The sequence below is a fragment of the Pteropus vampyrus genome, unplaced genomic scaffold (assembly GCF_000151845.1).
Source record: "Pteropus vampyrus isolate Shadow unplaced genomic scaffold, Pvam_2.0 Scaffold335, whole genome shotgun sequence".
Taxonomy (NCBI): domain Eukaryota; kingdom Metazoa; phylum Chordata; class Mammalia; order Chiroptera; family Pteropodidae; genus Pteropus; species Pteropus vampyrus.
The window spans coordinates 1174378-1195201 of NW_011889116.1; the positions used below are offsets into that span (position 1 = coordinate 1174378).

The 20824-nt window shown below is 38.4% G+C and overlaps 1 protein-coding gene across 3 annotated transcripts in view; it reads left to right on the forward strand.

The window, feature by feature from the left end:
• Nucleotides 1–20824, forward strand: part of TENM1 (teneurin transmembrane protein 1) — a 745224-nt gene that overhangs the window by 676331 nt on the left and 48069 nt on the right. For all 3 annotated transcript variants that reach the window (XM_011378218.2, XM_011378219.2, XM_011378220.2), the window contains 2 exons: nucleotides 6200–6566; nucleotides 8025–8535. In XM_011378218.2, coding sequence (XP_011376520.1) covers nucleotides 6200–6566; nucleotides 8025–8535 — 878 coding nt within the window. The remainder of the gene's footprint in view (nucleotides 1–6199; nucleotides 6567–8024; nucleotides 8536–20824) is intronic.

Below are 20824 nucleotides of genomic sequence, written 5' to 3' on the forward strand. Positions count from 1 at the left end.
GCCTAAAATAGGATAAACACGCATCTATTAGCAGAAGAAAGGAAAATAATTAAAGTAGCTTGTTCTGCACTTGGAATTGTACCAAGAGTACTGTTACAGATAACAGTTGGGAATCCAAGTAATAAGCTAAAATATTAGCCATGAAATTGGCTGACAAATGTATTTGAAATAATATGTTCCAATATAAGCCAAATATTTTTTGGAGGACACATAGTTTGGAAAGATTCTCAATGAATGGAATAAATGAACAAGGAAGAAGGACATGTCTGATGGCAGAAGCAGAGGAAACATTAAAAGAGCATGACTATGTGATTGCACTTAAGAGTTCATGTGATAGACAAGGAAGAGAACACTGCAATAGTCAGACAGGGACCAGAAAAAAAGCAGGCATGTTCGTTCCACAATAAAAAAAAAATAGCTAGTCTTTACGGAGCTCTTTGTGTATACCAGGCACTGTGCTAAGTGCTGTATGTTGATTTTTTCATACAATTCCTATAGCAAATTTTTGAGAAGATATTATTACTGTACCCAATTTCTAGATAAGGAAACTGAGGCTCAAAGAGGTTGATTGATTTGCTCCAAGGTCACAGCGCTGGCAAATAACAAAATTTTGAACCCAGGAAGTCTTGATTCCAGAGCCTGACATCCTAACCACTTTGTTCTACTACATCTGAGCCTTTTTCTAAGGAGAGGGTACATAGCTTTCATCAAATTCTCAAAGGCTGTGTAAATAAAAAAAATGTGAGAAGCAGTTTTCCAGATCCTCAGCACCATGAAGGCACAACTATGTCTATCTGGATCAGCACTCATATTTGTCAGGTGGTTGAATGGAAGGCCATTTTAATGGATGAAGGTAAATGGATGAAGCTTACTGGTGAATAGCTTGGCCTCCAAATTGGTTCTCCTGCATCATCAGTCTGGTCTCCCTCCAGCCTGGCCCCCAAACTGCAGCCTAAGTGATCTTTCTAAAATACAAATATTTTCTAAAATTTCTAATTTTAAAATACTAATCTAAAATACTAAAGTCAGCCCCTAACCTTAAAGACCTTCATTGACTCAACACCCACAATTTAAATCTAAAGTCTTTAGCATACACAGCCCTCCATGACTTCGTCCAGTGATTTTCAACAAGGGATAATTTTGCCCCTCAGGGAACATTCGGCAATGTCTGGAGATATCTTTCCTTGTCACAACTCAGGAGGAGGTGCTACTGGCATCTAGTGAATAAAGGCAAGGGATGCTGCTAAACATTTTACAATGCACAGGACAGCCCACAACAAAGAATTATCTAGCTCCAAATGACAATAGTGCTTCAGTGGAGAAACCTAAACCTAGTCCCTGGCAAACATTTTAACTTTATTTACTACTGCTACCTACCCTACTTTACGATCTAGTAATCTCAGACTATAGTTACTTTCCCCACTCCCATAGGGTTTTATGCTCCTATCCTTTTGTTCATTCTTTTCCCTCCGCTGAGATCACTCTTCCTACCTTGCTTCTTCTCAATACCTTTGCTTCATCCTTCAAGATTAAGTTTACATTTCTTTTCTAGGAGTATTGCTCCAAACTGCCTCCTCTGTGTTCCCATGTCAACCTGGGCATATGTCTATCATGGCACTTAACCACATTATTTTGAATTGACCTGTTTCTGTATCTGCTTTCCCCAACTTGACTGTGAACTAATTGAAGGCAGGGAACTGTTTCATTTACCTTTACAACTATGCCTGGCACACAATAGGCACCCACAAAGCATTGAACTGAAAGATAACAGATGACAAAGACAAATCACTCAACTTGTAATGAGTTTTGACCTTCTCAGCCAAAGAGAGCACCCCCTTTAGGTAGATTGAAGCGAAGTAAGGGGGAAATCAAATTTGGCGAGGAGAGGGTGAAGGAATGTGCCCACCAATTCTAGATGAGGAATCAGACAGCATAGGGGCTAAGCACACATATCTGACAATGGGGATATTAATAATTTCTTTCTCAAGTGATTGCTCTAATTATATAGAGTAATAATCCATGTAAAAAACCTGACATGCAGGAAGCACTCAGTAAACAGTAGATACTTTTATCAAAGGCTCAGATGAGTGGGCCTGTAAAATTATAATATATAATTTTGTAATTATAAAATATAAAATTTATAATTTTATAAATGTTATTGATTAGGACCAGTTCAAAGGAAGGGACAGAGGAAGACACAGTGTTGTCAAGCCTTGACATCCAGACCGAGAGCTCCTTTCTGCTCAGAGTTGTTTCTCGGGGGAGGTTGTTGGAAGATGGGCATACCCACCAGCTGGCGGCAACATCAGTGACCTTTAATGCTAGTTTAGCTTAAATACATTTTGACATTTCCGATAAATTAATGTATTTTTACAAGGTGGAGCAACCACCACAAATTAAGCCAAATAATTTGCCTGTAAGCTGTGTCACTAAGCAGAGTTTCCAGAGCTTTACTATTGTGCCCACATCTCTTTCTGCTCCCACCCCAGCTCTCCAAATAAACTGTTTATGTCTCCCCAGAAACTACTTGTATAAATACCAGCAGCCCTCAGGGGTTACTCTTAGCTCCATCTCATTAGCATATAATTCTGGGGGGCTCTGCAACTAATAGATGCAAATTCTGACTTCCAGAAGCCAGCTCAAAGACTCCATTTCATGTTAGGTTGTATGTTAAGGGAATGTACTGATAGGAAATACAGCATTTCTATTGTGTGGGTATAAAGCACCAGTTTCTTTAAAAATTATCTGGAAATGTGAGCATTTGACATGAGAAGAATATAAAAGGAACTGACAACCTAAGAGAGGTGAAGAGGTCCAGTTTCTGAAAAGGCAGATCATAGACTACTAAGTAGTCAGACATCTTTCATCTGAGTAGATTTCATAGACAAGCTGCCTAGCCAAATCAAATAGGAATTAAAGGAATTCTGTGGAGCTGGTAGAGAAAGTGTCTCAGAAACACAAAGATCACTTTAGTTACAAGAACTGCCAAAAGGTGCCTTATTTGATAGAAAAGAAAACAGATACAATAGCTGGTATTTTTGAGACAATATTAAATCTAATAAACATGACACAATAGTATTGACTTAAATCGGGTTGTGGGGGTTGGAGAATTTAACAGCTTATCTTCCAACTACCAGCCTTTATCTCAGAGACAGCTTTGACAGCAGAGAACAAAGCCAGGTGTGTGTTGTCCCTGGCCTCTGCCCTGGTTTTAGCTCTCAGAGTGGACATAATTAGAATGTCAGTTCTGCTGGCTTTGTTTTTCTGGGTCACTGACTTCAGAGCTGATCAAAATAGGAATGTTGTACTGAAATAAATACATTTTCTCTTCCTAAGTCAGCCCCAGCTTATTTCCTGGGCCACCATGCACCATAGGACCAGCAGACACAGACAGCTTCTGTACAAGCATGATAGAGGAAGAGTCTGCACCCTCCACAGCAGCAGGTGCTCACTCTCCCTCTTAGTGGCAGGGCACTGACATGCAAAGGCCTCAGGCAGACGTGCTGAGGAACACATCACAGCAAACTGCTCTGGGAGTTGTTAAGACTGATGTTTAATGTTTATCCAATGGCCTCGGTCTGAAAGCCTCTGTAGAACATGCATGACACAAGTTCAGCTTTATACTCCATTAGCATTCAAATTCCTAGCTGCCCAGAGGCATATGGTACCGACTAAAGAAGGCCAGGTATGGAGGTTGAGGGCACACAAAAACAGGCGGATAGAATGAGGTTGCTGAGTGTCTGGAAGAGACACTCAGAGAGGTGGCCTGAGTGATGCTAGAGGGTAGGTCAAAAACAATCTTTGTCTTCTTTACAATATCACCAGTTTCCCTTCATTAAGAGATAGAATTAGAGGGAGGGTCTTATCTCAGACTGGCTTTTATTCATTTCATTACTGAGGGTAAGGCCTCTTCCATCCAGGAAAATAGTGGGCCTCAGAATGCAATGACAGTCTATATCCCGTTTTCAAACATTTAGACTCAATAAGAAATGCAAAGCTTTCCTTGGGCTTTCACTCAAGGCACAAAGAAGAGTAGCTACATTACTATTACTATCTTGGCTAGGAATGGGACAGATTTTTCTGCCTTTGCCTAGCCTAAAAGAAGAGAAATAAAGTACAGAATAAATGAGTGGTAGGGTGAGAGGTCATGTAATGCAATTCTCTGAGAAGTACCCAGTAATAAATAGCAGCTATTGAGATTTCAGCACAGACATCGGGCTAACTACTGTGTCCAGAAAGGAATTAAAGTTGAGCTATGTTTGGTTGGTCTGTGGGTCCCTAGTGCCTAACACGTAGCACAAGGTACCCCAGACGTACATACACCAATCCTTGTTTCTAACTCCTTAACATGTCTCGAATCTATTTACTTTTCTTCATCTCCACTGTTGTCATTCTAATTCAGGCTACCATCATCCCTCACCTGGACCACTGCAGGGCCTCCTGTGAACCTGCCTCCCATCTCGCCACATCCTACATTATGGTCTCAACAGCAGCCAGTGTGATCCTCTTGTACCCAAATATGACTATGGCACATCCTCCTACTTAAAGCCTTTCGGCAGTTTTCCATAGCCATCAGAATAAAGCTAGGCATATACAACCCTTCATTACTTGGTATATTAATCTGCTAGAGCTACTTTAACAAAATACCGCAGAGTAGGTGGCTTTAATAAAAGAAATTTATTTCCTCACAGTTTTGGAGGCTAGAAGTTCTAGATCAAGGTGTCAGCAGGTTTGGTTTCTTCTGAGGCCTCTTTCATTGGCTTACAGAGAACCACCCTCTTACTATGTCCTTACATGGGGTTTTTCTCTGTGTGTACACATTCCTTGTGTCTCTTCCTCTTTTTATAGGGGCACCAGTCCTATTAGATTAGAGCCCCACTGTTATGACCTCATTTAATTTTTATTATCTCTTTAAAGGCCCTTTTACCAAATACAGTCACATTAGGGGTTAGGACTTCAACATATGAATTTAGGGGGAACACAATTTTGTCTATAATACCTACCCACTGTCTACCTCTTGATTTTATTGTTCACCATTCCCATGTACTCAGCCTACATTAGCCTTACTAAATTGTTTGTAGTAACCTGGATAGGCCATACTATCTCTAACTTCTGGACCTTCATCCATGCTGTTTCCTCTACCTGGATTGCGCTCAACTCTGCTTCCCCTCCACCCTATTTTTATTCCATTCCTCTCCTACTGATCATTTCAGACCTTGCTTAGCACATTCTTTGTGAATATCCTGCTTCTTGACTCCTAGCCTGAGTAAAGTGCTCTCATACTCTCTCTGTCACCTCCTTCTCATAACATGGAAAGTAGTTGCTCAATGGCTCCTCCAAAGTTTCTATTAGACTGTGAGTCATTTGAGGGCAGAGGATGTGTTATAGTCATCTTTGGAATCCCCAAAGCCTAGTACAAGGCTTAGTGCAGAGAAGGTACTCAGCAAAGATTCAGTGAAAGAACAAATCAATCTGTGTCTTTGCTGAGGAAAGGGAGATACAGAGTGAACCAGGTCAAGCTAGGTGGCAATACATTACAACTTAAGATTCCAAGTCACCAGTTGATGTACTGTACCGGAGTATTCCGCAAGATGGATGCTAAGTCTATGCTAATGGAAGGTCCTGTCCCAAAAGGTTGCTGTTGGAGTAAAATTTGGTTTCTCTAGCACTCTGTTTCCCAGAAGTCTCTATAACTTTGTTTTTCCATCCATCTACAGGACAGTGAGAGAGATTTGTATATCAGAACATAGAAGCTCTAAAGCAAAGCCCCTCAAACTTTAGTGTGCATCAGAATCACCTGGAAGGCTTGTTAAAACATAAATGGCTGGGCCCCCACCTACAGAAGTTTCTGATTCAGTAGGTCAAAGTTGGGGCCTGAGAATTTGCATTTCTAACAAGTTCCCAGGTAATGCTATTGCTGTTTGTCCAGAGACCACACTATGAAAAACACTGCTCTAGAGGATCTTTCTGGAATTACTGCAAAAAAAAATTTTACATTATACTGGAAATAGTATAAATGATAAATATGTTTACCAGAACATTGAATCAACAACCATCCTCCGCTAACTTTGCCAGACAACACGAACGTTGCTGAAATTCGTGAGACAAGGGCAACCAATAAGCCAGTTTTTCTTTCAAGGTAAAATTGCCCCTGGTAAGACATTGTAACCTAATGGCATGTGTTCTATTCTTTTTTCAGGTACGATTAGAGTGGCCAACAGACCTTGCAGTCAATCCCATGGACAATTCATTGTATGTCTTGGATAACAACATTGTGCTGCAAATTTCTGAGAACAGGCGCGTGCGGATCATTGCAGGGCGCCCCATTCACTGCCAGGTGCCAGGTATCGATCATTTCTTGGTCAGCAAGGTGGCAATTCACTCCACTCTGGAGTCAGCTAGGGCCATCAGCGTCTCCCACAGCGGGCTGCTCTTCATAGCTGAAACAGATGAGAGGAAAGTAAATCGAATTCAGCAAGTTACCACCAATGGGGAGATCTCTATCATGGCTGGTGCTCCCACTGACTGTGACTGCAAAATTGATCCCAACTGTGACTGTTTTTCAGGTATGACCTTTTTAGCAATTTGCCAGCTCCCCCTCTCTGTTTTCAAAAGAAAACCATGCATCAGAAAAGTCAAAAGAACAAAAGTGTTACTTGTGAGCATTAATATGAGCAAATGGAAAAAGCAATGGTTTGTTGGAGTCAGATAGCCTAGTGTCTGGTTGTTGTTCTGCAAATGACTTACTGAGTGGCCCCAGGAAAGCCACAAAATGTCGTCATGACTCACTTACTTCATCTGTTAAATAGATGTGTCATTTGTCTCAATTATATCACCTTGCTGGTTTGGGGATAAATAAGTATAATACAAATTTTGATACTCTAAGAAGTTAAGACCGTTATACAAACATAAGATCATGATTGTATTTGTTCTTTGGAGAAAGAGAAACTAGGTAAAACCTACATTTTCTAACTTATCTAAGGAAAAAATTACTTCCAAGTGACTCGGTTTCAAATTAACAGCATGTGCTATTTGAAAATCAAAGAGATTAGGAACAGACTACTTTAGGGACACGTGAACACAATTAAATCCCACAATGGAGGGTTCTCAGGATATCGGTCTGCTACTACTTACATTGCTTTTTTAAAATATCCAAAACTTTCTCCATAACCATTAGTGTCCTTCCAGTTGAAATAGAAAAAAAAGCAGGGGGAGGGAGGAGAGGAGAAAGAAAAGGGCCTTTTCCCCAAACATGGAGTGGATATTCCAGACAGCAATTAGTCCTCAAAATGTCAATAGATACATTTATTGCTGGGATGTGGAAATCCCTTCATGCTGCTTACAGTCATACTAAACTGCTCATCCAGGCCCAAATAGTTCTCTTAACCTTTGCTTTTCCTTGGGCCACAGGAATCTAGAGCAAGCGACTTGTCAATATGACTTTTGATCAATATCCCTGTTGTTTTCCTGGACAATTAATTTTATAGTTATTTTTCTAATTTATATCTTTCATTCAAGACATATCTAATGTTTATTCCAGTTATCAAATTTGATGTTCTGAATCATTGTTGCACTTACAGACTTTGACAATGTGAAAACGAGATATACTTTGACAATGTGACAACAAGAATTAACTAACGATAGGTCCTCTAGGCACAATAGAATTAGAATAGATCCTACACGCATTGACAAACATAAGTCTCATGAATTTCCAGCCAAATTTTGTGTGGTTGTCATTACTTGCTGTTTTTGTATGCAATACAATAGATACTAAACAGCAGGATTGAGGATTTCACAAAATTGGTGTTACTGAGGTACTTGTATCTTACTGTTTATCTTCAGTGGTACTGACTCAAGAATTTTGAAAAATAGTTTCAAATTTGTCAAGGAGGACATATGGAGAATGTTGGTTCACAGATTGTTCCCTTTAAAATGATTCTTGGTGCACAGTGATTTCTGTACACAGTATGTTCATATAAATGCTTGCAATGACAATTATTAAAACCAGTGTCTTTCTCCCACAGGTGATGGTGGCTATGCCAAAGATGCAAAGATGAAAGCCCCTACCTCCTTAGCAGTGTCACCTGATGGTACCCTCTATGTGGCTGATCTTGGGAATGTTCGAATTCGAACCATTAGCAGGAACCAAGCCCAGCTAAATGACATGAACCTTTATGAGATTGCTTCACCTGCTGATCAGGAACTCTACCAGTTCACCATCAATGGAACACACCTGCATACCTTGAACTTGATAACAAGGGACTATGTGTATAATTTCACCTACAATGCCGAAGGTGACTTGGGTGCCATTACCAGTAGCAATGGCAACTCTGTGCATATTCACCGGGACGCAGGTGGAATGCCCCTTTGGCTTGTCGTGCCCGGCGGGCAGGTGTACTGGCTGACCATAAGCAGCAATGGAGTACTGAAAAGAGTGTCAGCCCAAGGTTATAATCTAGCCTTGATGACGTATCCAGGAAACACAGGGCTTCTGGCTACCAAAAGTAATGAAAATGGATGGACAACTGTTTATGAGTAAGTTTCTAATTCTCAACACAGGCTTTGTCAGATTTTTATTTGAAATTATATTATAGTGGAAAAATGGCTTAGTAATTGCTGGTCGTTGCATGCTATTTTCTCTTAACAGTCACAATAAAAAATTAAAGGTCAAGGAGAAAATTTTACCCAATTCTAGAGTTTAGACCCATTTCTCCATAGCAGTTTTGCAGAGCTTTATAATAAAAATATAGACTAAATGAAGAATCAAGTGCGCCACTACAGATGACAGGAATGAGATAGGAATTCATGTACTCAAGAAATTTACAGCATAGCTGGGAAAATAGGATAAAATTTCATTTAAATAACAAAACTAGGAAATTATTAAAAGCAGCAAAGAAGTGGTGTGGTTTAGCTAGTATTAATGATCCCTGTGGGTTTAATGAATGAGTAAACAAATGTGTGCCCAGCCCAACCCAAGTCAATATAAGTTGCTGTGGGAGGTAAGAGAAGTTAGAATATAAGTAGTGGACCCTGGAAAGCAAGTATGAAATGATGTGGGTCAAGTGATAAATAGGAGAGGCTGCACTTCATTGACTGTTTCTGTGGAATGTGGAGCCAAATGTTTCTGTACAGGTTTGAGCTTCCCCCTTTCCTTGCACAAGTCAAAGAATCCAGCGCATTTTGGCATTCATAGAGTGGATCTATGATAACTTTGTTTAACAAGGCATTAACACAAGATGTATCTGACAACCAGTTGCAAGGAGGTGTCACGACATGGAAATTGAGACCATTGTCCTTTTTAAAGCATGGACAACCTTGTTTGCATTTAGAAAGCTAGTCTGCCAGTACTCAGCAAATATCTTTCCCACAAAGGGAATTGCTAAATTTTTAACCAATTTCCTGAGTGAAGATAATCCATAGAATCTGAACCTCTGGGTCTGAAATGGTATTAAAGTGAAGAATGCGAGAAGTTGAGTTATTAAGTATGAGATGTTCCAAATGCTGTTCCAAGTATGTATATATTCTGTGAAGATATAGAAAATATGGAGAGAATATGTCCAGTTCCAGGAGAACTTCCTGAGGAAAGGGACAAAACAATTGGCCTTCAAGTTTGGGTTCATTTCTCAAAGAAATACTACTTATACATAAGAGCTGGATAGCTATTTTAGTTTCACTTAGAAAAATGTATTCAGTTGTTTCTGTTGCAAGTTGAACATTTTCTCTTACATCTTAATAACTGTAATAAAAGCCACTGTTCGCTGAAGCTTTACTATGTTCCAGGTACTGAACTAGAAAAGTTATATACATTATTTTTTTTGACCCCTAAAATAAAATCATGGGATAGGTGCTCCTAGTATGCCTGTTTTATGGATGAGGAAACTGAGGCACAGAATGGTTAACATGTCCTGATTCACACAGATGTCCAGCATTCAAACTCCAACAGTCTGACTCAAGAGCCCACATTTTTAAATACCTTAAGAAAAATAAAGTTGCTAATGGAAATATCTTTTTAAAAAATTTATGTGAGATCACACTGCAGCTGAAATTAGATAAACAACTATATTGAAAGCTAATGGTTGAATTCAATCAAGCAATAAGAATGGCGTAAGTACACATTAGTTTTCAAACTAATCAGTTCAATCATTCATTTGTTTATCAAATCATCACATTATATATTTAGATATATACAATTTTATTTGTCAAGCATACCTCAATAAAGCTAAAGAAAAAAACACAAAGTAACCCATTCCACCATTCATTTATTTATTCGACAAATATTTCCTAAGCACCTACTATGTGCCAGGCAGTGTTCTAGTGCTGGTGATACAGCCATGAATGAACCAGAAAAAAAAACCTACTTTCATATTTGCTTATATTGTACTAAAGGGAGACAAATAAAATTTATAGAACTTCAGATGGTGATAAAGTAGGGAAAGGGAAATCAAGAGTGTGGAGCAAAAGAGGTTTTATTTCAGGTTAGGTCATCAGGGAAGGACTCATTAAGAAGGTGACATTTGAGTTCAATAGTCCCCGATGTATATGGTTTTGCTTTTTTATGGTTTCAGTTACCTGTGGTCAACCACAGTCTGAAAATATTAAATAGAAAATTCCATAAATAATTCATAAGTTTTAAATTGCACACTGTTCTGAGTAGCATGATGAAATCTCACACTGTCCTGCTCCTTCCCACCCAGGATGTGAATCATCCCTTTGTCCAGCAGATCCATGCCTATTAGTCACTTAGTAACCTTCTCAGTTATTGGATCAACTCTCGCAATATCCGTATCTCAGTGTTTGTGTTTAAGTAATCCTTATTTTACTTACTAATAGCCCCAGAATGCAAGAATAGTTATGCTGGCAATTCGGATATGCCAAAGAGAGGCCGTAAAGCACTTCCTTTAAGTGAAAAGTTAAAGTTCTAGACTTAATAAGGAAAGGAAAAAGAAAACATGCTGAGGTTGCTAAGGTCTATGGTAAGAACAAATCTTCTATTCATTGAATTGTGAAGAAAGGGAAAGAAATTTGTGCTCATTTTGCTCAAACTACAAAAGTTATAGCTACTGCATGATAAGTGCTTATTAAGATGAAAAAGGCATTAAATTTGTGGGTAGAAAACAAACAGAGAGAGACCATATTCATATAACTTTTATTACAGTATATTGTTATACGTGCTCTATTTTATCATTAGTTATTATTTTTAATCTCTTATTGTGCCTCATTTATAAATTTAACTTTATCATAGGTATATATGTATAGACAAAACATAGTATACATAGGGTTCGGTACTGTCTGTAGTTTCAGGCATCCACTGGGGGTCTTAGAATGTAGATAAGTGGGACCTATTATAAATACCTGTAGGAAGTGAAAGAGTAAGCCATACAGATATCTGGAGTGGAAGAAAAGAAAAAACATTCCAGGCAAAGAACAACAACTGCAAATCCCTGCAGCAGGAACAAACCTGATGTGTTCAAGGAATAGTAAGTCAGCCACTGTGACTGGATTTGAGTGAATAAGAGTAATGGGGAGATGGAATCTATGAAGAGGCAGGGCTACTTCATGTAGAGCCTTGTAGGCCTCGGTAAAGACTTTGACTTTTACTCCGAGTAAGAAGTGGAACCACTGGAGAATTTTGACTAAAGGAGTGACATAATCAGACTTACATTTCTAAAGAATCACTCTGTATTGAAAATAGATTGTGTGGCGGAAGCAGGGGAACCTAAAGGTGGAATGGATTTACAATAATCCAGGCAAAAGAGGATGAATTAGATCAAGGAGTGGGTGCAGTAAGACATAGTAAACTCCTATATTTTGGTAGTAGATATATCAGGGCTTACTGACAGATTGGATATGGAGTGTGAGAGAAAGAAGGGTCAGAGATAACTCTAAAGTTTTGTTTTATTCTCTTTTTCTTTCTTTTTTTTAAATTAAGTTTATTGGAGTAACATTGGTTATACAATTATATATTTTCAGGTGTACGTGATCATTTGATATTTGTATATTCTATTGTGTGTTTACCACCCAAAGTCCAGTTTACTTCAGCTACCATATATTTGATCTCCTTTACCCACTTCACCATCTCCCTAAGCCCTGTATTTGACCCCCTTTACTCCATCGACCACTCCCCTCCTCCCCCACCCTACTAGTAACCACTAATCTATCTATAGGCCTCTGGTAACCACTAGCCTGTAGTCCATGTCCATGAGTCTGTTTGTTTGTCCTGTTCATTTGTTGTTTTTAGGTTTATACCCCACATATAAGTGATATCATGTGATTTTCAACTTTTTCTGTCTGGCTTAGTATGATTATCTCAAGGTCCACCATGTTGTCGCAAATGGCAGTATTTCACCTCTTCTTATGGCTGAGTAATATTTCATTGTATATATGTACCATTGCTTCTGTAGCCAATCATCTATCATAGGACACTTCGGTTGCTTCCATATCCTGGCCACTGTGAATACTGCTGCTATGAATATCAGTGGGCAAATATCTTTTCGGACATGGGCTTTCAAGTCTTTGGGGTAAATACCCAATAGAGGAATTGCAGGATCATATAGTAGAACAATTCTTAGATTTTTGAGGAAACTCCATAGTGTTTTCCATAGTGGCTGAATCAATTTGCAGTCCCACCAACAGTGGACGAAGGTTCCTTTTTCTCCACATCCTCTCCAACATTTGTTATTACTTGTCCTGTTGATTATAGCCATTCTAATAGGTGTGAGATGGTATCCTGTTGTGGTTTTGATTTGCATTTCCCTAATAGCTAGTGATGTTGAGCATCTTTTCATATGTTTGTTGGCCATTTGTATGTCCTCTAGGGAGAAGTGTCTGTTCAGGTCCTCTGACCAGTTTTTGATTGGAACATTCATTTTTTGTTGTTATTGAGTTATATAAGTTTTTTGTATATTTGGGATATTAGGCCCTTATCAGAGGTGTTGCTTGCAAATATATTTTCCCATTCAGATGGTTGTCTCTTTACCTTGTTGACGATTTCTTTTGCAGAGCAGAAGCTTTTTAGTTTGATGTAGTCCCATTCATTTAGTTTAGTTTTTATTTCCCTTGCTTTTGAGGTCAAATTCATAAAATCTTCTTTAAGTCCAAGGTCTTCAGTTTAGTTCCTATGTTTTCGTCTATGCATTTTATCGTTTCAAGTCTTACATTAAGGTACTTAATCCATTTTGAGTTAATTTTGGTGTGTGGTGATAGACAACAACCTAGTTTCATTCTTTTGCAGGTGGCTTTCCAGTTTTCCCAGCACCATTTATTGAAGAGGCTTTCCTTTTTCCACTGTGTGTTTTTGGCATCATTGTTGAAAATTATTGGCTCATATAAATATGGATTTACTTCTGATTCTGTTCCACTGGTCTGTGTGTCTGTTTTGCTGCCAGTACAATGCCGCTTTGATTACTGTCGCTTTGTAGTATAGCTTGAAGTCAGGCAGGGTGATGCCTCTGGCCTCGTTCTTTTTTCTCAGGATGGCTTTGGCAATTCGAGGTCTTCTGTGCTTCCATACAAATCTGATGATTTTTTGTTCTATTTTTTTTTTAAAAAGCCGATGAGATATTGATGGGGATTGCATTAAATCTATATATTGCTTTAGGTAGTACGGTCATTTTAACTATGTTGATTCTTCCAATCCAAGAACACAGACTATCTTTCCATTTCTTTGTATCTTCTTTGATTTCTTTTAATAGGGTCTTATAGTTTTCATTATATAGATAGTTCACTTGTTTTGTTAAATTTACTCTAGGTATTTTATTCTTTTTGTTGCAATTGCAAATGGAATTATTTTTTCCACTTCTTTTTCTGACACTTCATTATTAGAGTGTAGGAACCCTATGGGTTTTTGAATGTTGATTTTTTATTGAGAAATTTTACTGCATTTGCTTATTGTTTCTAGTAGTGTTCTTGTGGAGTCTTTAGATTTTCTATATAGAGAATCATGTCATCTGCAAATAGTAACAGTTTGACTTCTTTGTTTCCTATTTGGATGCCTTTTATATCTTTCTCTTGTCTGATTGCACTCGTTAGGACTTCCAATGTTATATTGAATAACAGTGGTGATAATGGACAGCCTTGCCTTGTTCCTGATCTTAGAGGGAAGGTTTTTAGTTTTTCACCATTAAGTGTAATGTTGGCTGGGGGTTTGTCATAGATGGCCCTTATTATGTTAAGGTACTTTCCTTCTATTCATATTTTGTTAAGTGTTTTAATCATAAATGGATGTTGTATCTTGTCGAAGGCTTTTTCCGCATCTCTTCATATGATCATGTGATTCTTATTTTTTAATTTGTTTATGTGGTGTATCACACTAATTAATTTGCATATGCTGAACTATCCCTACCCCTAGGATGAAGCCCACGTGATCAGGGTATATAATCTTTTTAATATGTTGCTGTATTCGAATCGCTAGTATCTTATTTAGGAGTTTTGCATCTGTGTTCATGAGAGATATTGGTCTGTACTTTTCTTTTTTTGTGTTATCTTTACCAGGTTGTGGTGTCAGAGTAATATTGGCCTCATAAAATGAGTTGGGAAGTATTGCCTCCTCTTTGAATTTTTGGAAGAGTTTGAGGAGAATAGGTATTAAATTTTCTTTGAATGTTTGGTAGAATTCACTGGTGAAGCCATCTGGTCCTGGACTTTTATTTTTTGGTAGGTTTTTGATGATTGTTTCAATTTCCATACTGCTGATTGGTCTATTTAGATTTTCCAGTTCTTGATTCAGTCTAGAAAGGTTGTATTTTTCTAAGTACTGGTCCATTTCTTCTAGGTTATTAAATTTGGAGTTATATACTTTTTCATAGTATTCTTGTATGATCCTTTGTATTTCTGTGATGTCAGTCATAATTTCTCCTCTTTCATCCCTGATTTTGTTTGTGTCCTTTCTCTTTTTTCTTTAGTGAGTCTAATCTTCTAAAGAACCTTCTCAAAGAACCAGCTCTTGGTTTCAGTTATTTTTTTCTATCGTTTTTTTGTTTGTTTGTTTTTAATTTCATTTATTTCTGCTCTAATTTTGATTATTTCTTTCCTTCTGCTGACTTTAGGCTTTATTTTTTCTTCCTTTTCTAGTTTTTTTAAGATGAAGCTTTAGGTTGTTTATTTGAGCTCATTCTTGTTTTTTGAGCTAGGCCTGTAATGATATTAACTTTCTTCTTATGACCACTTTTGCCGTGTCTCAAAAGTTTTGATATGTTATACTATCATTACCATTCATTTCTATGTATCTCTTATTCTCTCTTTTTATTTCTTCTCTGACCCAGTTATTCTTCAGTAGCATGTTCTTTAATCTCTATGTATTTTTATTTCTTCCTAATTTCTTTCTACAGTTGATCTCTAGTTTCAAAGCAGAGAATACGATTGATATGATTTCAACACTCTTTTATTTGTTGAAGCTATCTCTGTGTCCCAGTATGTGGTCAATTCTTGAGAATGTTCCATGTGCAATAGAGGAGAATGTATAAGCTGCTGTTTTGGGATGGATGGCTCTGTAATGACCATTATATCCAGTTTGTTTAATGTGCCATTTAAGGATGTTGTTTCCTTATTGATTTTCTGTTTGGATGATCAGTCCATATCCGACAGTGGGGTATTTAGGTCCTCTGCTATGATAGTGTTTTGTTCTATTTCTCCCTTTAGTTCTGTTAGCAATTGCTTTACATATTTTGGGGCTCCCTGATTGGGAGCCTAGATATTAATAAGTGCTATATCTTCTTGGTGCATGATTCCCGTTATCATTATGAAGTGTCCCTCAGTATCTTTCTTTACCTTTTTTTATTTTGAAGTCTGTTTCATTCAATATTAGTACTGCTGCTCCATCTTTTTTCTGAATGCCATTTGCTTGAAATATCATTTTTCACCCTTTCACTTTGAGTCTATATTTGTACTTGGAGCTGAGATGTGTGTCCTGGAGGCAGCACATGGTTGGCTTTTGGTTTTTGATCCATTCTGCAACTCTACGCCTTTTTATTGGTGAGTTTAGTCCATTTACATTTGGAGTGATTAATGAAATATGAGGTCTTCTTATAGCCATTTATCTTTTGCTTTCTGGCAGCTTGGTGTTTCCATTGCTTCCTTGTCCTTGTGCTTCTCTTTTCTTTATTTCAGTTGACTTTTGTGGGTTTTCTCCCTGGTCCTTCTTGTTTTATGTTATATACAACTGTTCTGACTCTTTGGCATGTGGTTACTATTATGAATATGTAAAGGATAGTTATATATATATATTCGTTGATTTTCTTCTGTGCGTGCCTTATCTCCTTTCTTCTTTGCGAATTTGGATCTTTGAATCCTCCCCTTTTCAGTCATTGTTATCTCAATTTGTCCCTATGTATGTTGAAAGTTCATTACTATCTTGCTATAGCAATTCTCTTATTATTATTTAAGCTTATAAAGCCCTGTTCTTAGTAATGATCGTACTCCTCTGCTTCTATTTGCCTGATAGTCACTTTACTCCTAATTTTGTATTTTTTTTTGTTTGTTTTGGTATTTTGTTTTCGCTGAACTGACCCTTTTCAGTATTTCTTGTAGTACAGGCCTCATGGTGGAGAATTCTCTCAGTTTTTGTATTTCTGAAAACGTCTTCATTTCTCCTTCATATCTAAAGGAGAGCTTAGCTGGATACATTATTCTAGGCTGGTAGTTCCTTTCGCTTGTTTAAATATTTGATTCCATTCCTGTCTGGCTTGTAAAGTTTGTGCTGAGAAGTCTGAGGATAATCTAATGGGTTTACCTTTATATGTTACCATTTTTTCCTCCCTGGCTGCCCTGAGAATTCTGTCTTTGTCATTGATTTTTGATAACTTTAATACGATGTGTCTTGGGGCAGGCCTTTTTGGGTTGAGATAATTAGGTGTTCTGTTGACTTCTTGAATTCCAAGCTCCTGCTCATTCCTTAGCTTTGGGAAATTCTCGTCAATTATTTGTCTGAAAATGCTTTTCTAGTCCCTGCTCCTTTTCCTTGCCTTTGATAATACCCATTATTCTTATGTTTCCTTTCCTGATGGTATCAGCTACTTCTTGCATTTCTCTTTCATTATTTTTCATTCTTCGGTCTCTGTCTTCTTCCTTCTGATTTATTTCTAGATTTCTGTCTTTGATATCAGTGATCCTTTCCTCCATTTGGTCGACTCTTTTCCCAAGCTTGCTATTTCATTTTTCAACTCTTGCAGTGTGTTCTTCTCTGGAAGTTCTATTTGGTTCTTTTTGAGGGTTTCAATCTCCTTGCTCTGCTCATCTAGTTGTTTTTTCAATTCATGAAATTGTTTCTTTAAGTTGTTTTGCATCTCATTGAGTTTTTTCAGAAGTAGCATCCTGAATTCTCTGTCATTTAGTTGCACATTTCTATGTCTGTAAGCTTATTTTCTGGAGATTTTTCTCTTTCTTTCTGAGATGCCTTGTCACCTTGGTTGTTCATGGTGTTTAATGGACTATTTCTCTGCCTGGGCATTAATGAAAATGTATTCTACTGATTTTTCAGAAGGAAGATTTATTATACAAAGTTCTCTCTTTAGCCTGTTGCAAAGAAGGCGCTTTTCTTTTGGTTTCCTACTGACATCTAAGCCTCTTGAATCCCTGCTTTATATAAAGACTTAATAATGCTTTTTAAATTTTCTTGTAAATATTTAATGATGCTCGCTACCCTCAGTTTCAGTCCCTGTCAGTGTCAGTGACAGTCTCGTCAGCGTTTGCTCAGATTCCTCTGGGGCTCTGCGGTATTTGGTCTCAGAGGATATGGGAGGAGTTGCCCTCTGGGTTCAGGGTTGGGGGCTGTTGCTCAGCCTTGATTTTGCAACCACAGCCAGCAAAAATCAACTATTGTTCCTCTGTGGTCCTGTCCCGCTTTTCTGCTTTCTGCCCTGATTATTGAGCCCTGCAGCTTTCCCAGGCAAGGCTGTTCAGGGAACTCGCCGCTCCTTCTCCCCTCCCCTTCCTCCTGCAGGGAGCTCTGGTGGCTGTGAGAAGCAGCTTCTTTATTCTTCTCAGTCCACTGCCCAATACCCAGGGTTCTGACCTGTGGTAGCTTTTATGCACAGATCTCACGCACAGTCGTACTGGTGTGAAGTTTAGATGTTTTTTGTTGAGTTTTAGATGTTCAGCCTATTGTTGTTTCAAGGGGAGAGATCTGGGGACATCTTTCACTCTGCCACATTTCCAAAGATCTTCTACAGTTTTTGACCTAAGCAACTGCATGTTGTACTTTCCCTTTACCAAGGTGGAGAAGATTATGCAAGGAATATATTATACCAAGTGAATAATCAGGAGTTCAGTTTTGGATATGATCAGTTTGGTTAGACTTCCAGGTGAAAATATCAAGTACATGATTGGATATATGAGTCTGGAATTGAGTGGAAAAGCTGGAAATTTGAAATTTGGAGATCCAAATTTGGCACTCACCAGTGTTTAGACTGTATTTAAAGCCATGGGATGGGATGAATCTGAGATCTCCATGGAAGTGAGTGTAGACAAGGGAGAAAAGAGATCTGACTGAACCTGGAGAAATCTAATGTTTAGAGTTGAGGATATGAAAAAGGAACCAGCAAAAGAACTTTGAAGAAAAATCCAGTGAAGTAGGAAGAAAACCAGGAAAGTGGGATGTCCCAGAAGGCAAGTAAAACAGGAAGGAGTGATCAGCTGCATCAAATACTCTTGATAAGTCAAGTAAGATAAAGACAGAGAATTGATCAGTCTCCTGCTATGGAGATTATTGTTGACCTTGAGAAGAGCAGGTGCTGTGGTGCAGTGGGAGACAAAAGCCTGAACAAACAGGTTTAAGAGAGTGCACACACACATATTCATAGCAGTGCTATTCATAATAGCCAAAAAGTGTAAAGTACCATGTCCATCAAGTCATGACTAGACAAACAAAATGGGGTATATCTAGATTATAAAATGTTATTCATCTGTAAGAAACAATGAAGTTCTGACTCATGTTTCAACATGGATGAACCTCAGAAACAGTATGCTAAATGAAAGAAGCCAGACACAAAAAGACAAATATAGTATAGTTCCATTCATATGAAATGTTCAGAAAAGGCAAATTCATAGGGGCAGAAAGTAGATTAATGGTTGCCAAGGGCTGGGGAGAGGAGTGAATGGAAAATGACTGCTTATGAATATGGGCTTTATTTTAGGGGTGATGGAAATGTTCTAGAAGTGGTAGCGATGGTTGCACACATTGCAAATGTACTGAAAGCCAGTGAATTATATACTTCAAAATGGTGACTTTTATAGTATATGAATTGTATCTTTAAAATAATAATTAAAAAAAAAAAGAGTGACTGGGAAAAGAGGGATTAGAGACAGAGAGTAAATAATTCTTCTGAGGAGCTTTGCTGTAAAGAGGAGCAAAGAAATTAGAGCTGGAGGAGGAATGTAGTAAACATGAGTTTTTTTAAATGAAGGAAATAACGGTATATTTGTACGCCTATGAAAATAATCCAATACAGAGGGGAAAATTGATGATGCCGAAATGAGAAGAGATTGTTGTAGTCAGATCAGGTTGTGTGCCTGGTTCCCACTGGTGGTATTTTGATGCATTGTGTGGCAAGCAAGACACTTATGGTGAGTGGAGCTCAGGCCTCTTACCAGGACCTGGCTAGCAGTGAGTGAAAAGATATCAACTAACATCATCGTTGTTAAATAATCAATCTGGAGCCACTAGCAGATGAGAAACACAGGCATCCACATGGGGGTAATCATGGAATTTTATGACCACAAAAACATTACAAGTCATTTCTTCCTTCTCTCATCTTCCTAACTCCAGCCAGGAATATGCTAAAACCCTCTTGACCAAATAGTGTCTGTGCAGAGAAGCTTCCTCTTCCTCCCAAAGCAATCCATTCTGGTGCTGAACAGGAGTCCTCCACAAAACACTGTCCTTGTCCCTTCTTACCTGCACATAAAGAAATGAGCAATTTCCAACCTACATAATGTAATTACTTCTTCCTACAGTCTGCTCTGTACAAAATCTGACTTCTTTCACTTATCCTCAATGCATTAGCCATCTGTGAACACTCCTTTGAGTTTTTCCTTGTTTTTTTTTTTTGAAGTTGGGGGAACAAATAATGGGACCTAATATTCTAGTCAGGATCAGAGCCATGCTGACATAGTAGAAGGTGGCCTTGCCACAGACACCAGACCCTCCTAAAAGAACTTGAGCATTTCTCTGAGGTGAGTGGGAGACTGCCTTCTGTGGCCAAAGGGGACAGTGATTTGCCAAGGTGGAAATAGAATTTCTGTTCTGAAATGAGAGACAGTAAAAGAGAACAGAAACAGAAGCAAAATTTGGCAGGATGCAGGGCTGCTGTGGAGAGGTAGTTAAGCCAATAATCCATTCAACTTTCTACGATCTGCCGCAGTGGAAAGGAGAAATGACACAGATGACCCTGAACACTAGATAATCCACATGGTATTATAAAATGCATCTTGTACAATCATAGAATGTGGGCTTGTATTGTGTGGTGTGATGTTTAAATAGTTTATTGGTTTTCATAATTCCGTTTGACTTGGACCAGGATCAAAATCACACACCCCAAGTATTAGTACTTGATACTTGACTGCTCCTAAATGTCCTGAGTGTTAGGGGAAAAGCCGACCACAGAGAAATGGCTAGCAAGGAGGTGACTGTCAAGGCAGGAATAATGGCTGAATGAGGCAGGTGTTCTGGCCCAAGAGGCTGGTGGGATCCTAATTGCAATAACCCAGCCACAGTTGAGGTCCGAGGTCGGGGTCCAGCTATTCACACAGCAGCCAAGCCTTCTTTGTCTATGAAGCTGCAAGAAGAGATAAGATGTAGTTCCCTTGAAAAGCTCCTATTCTACTAAACTGA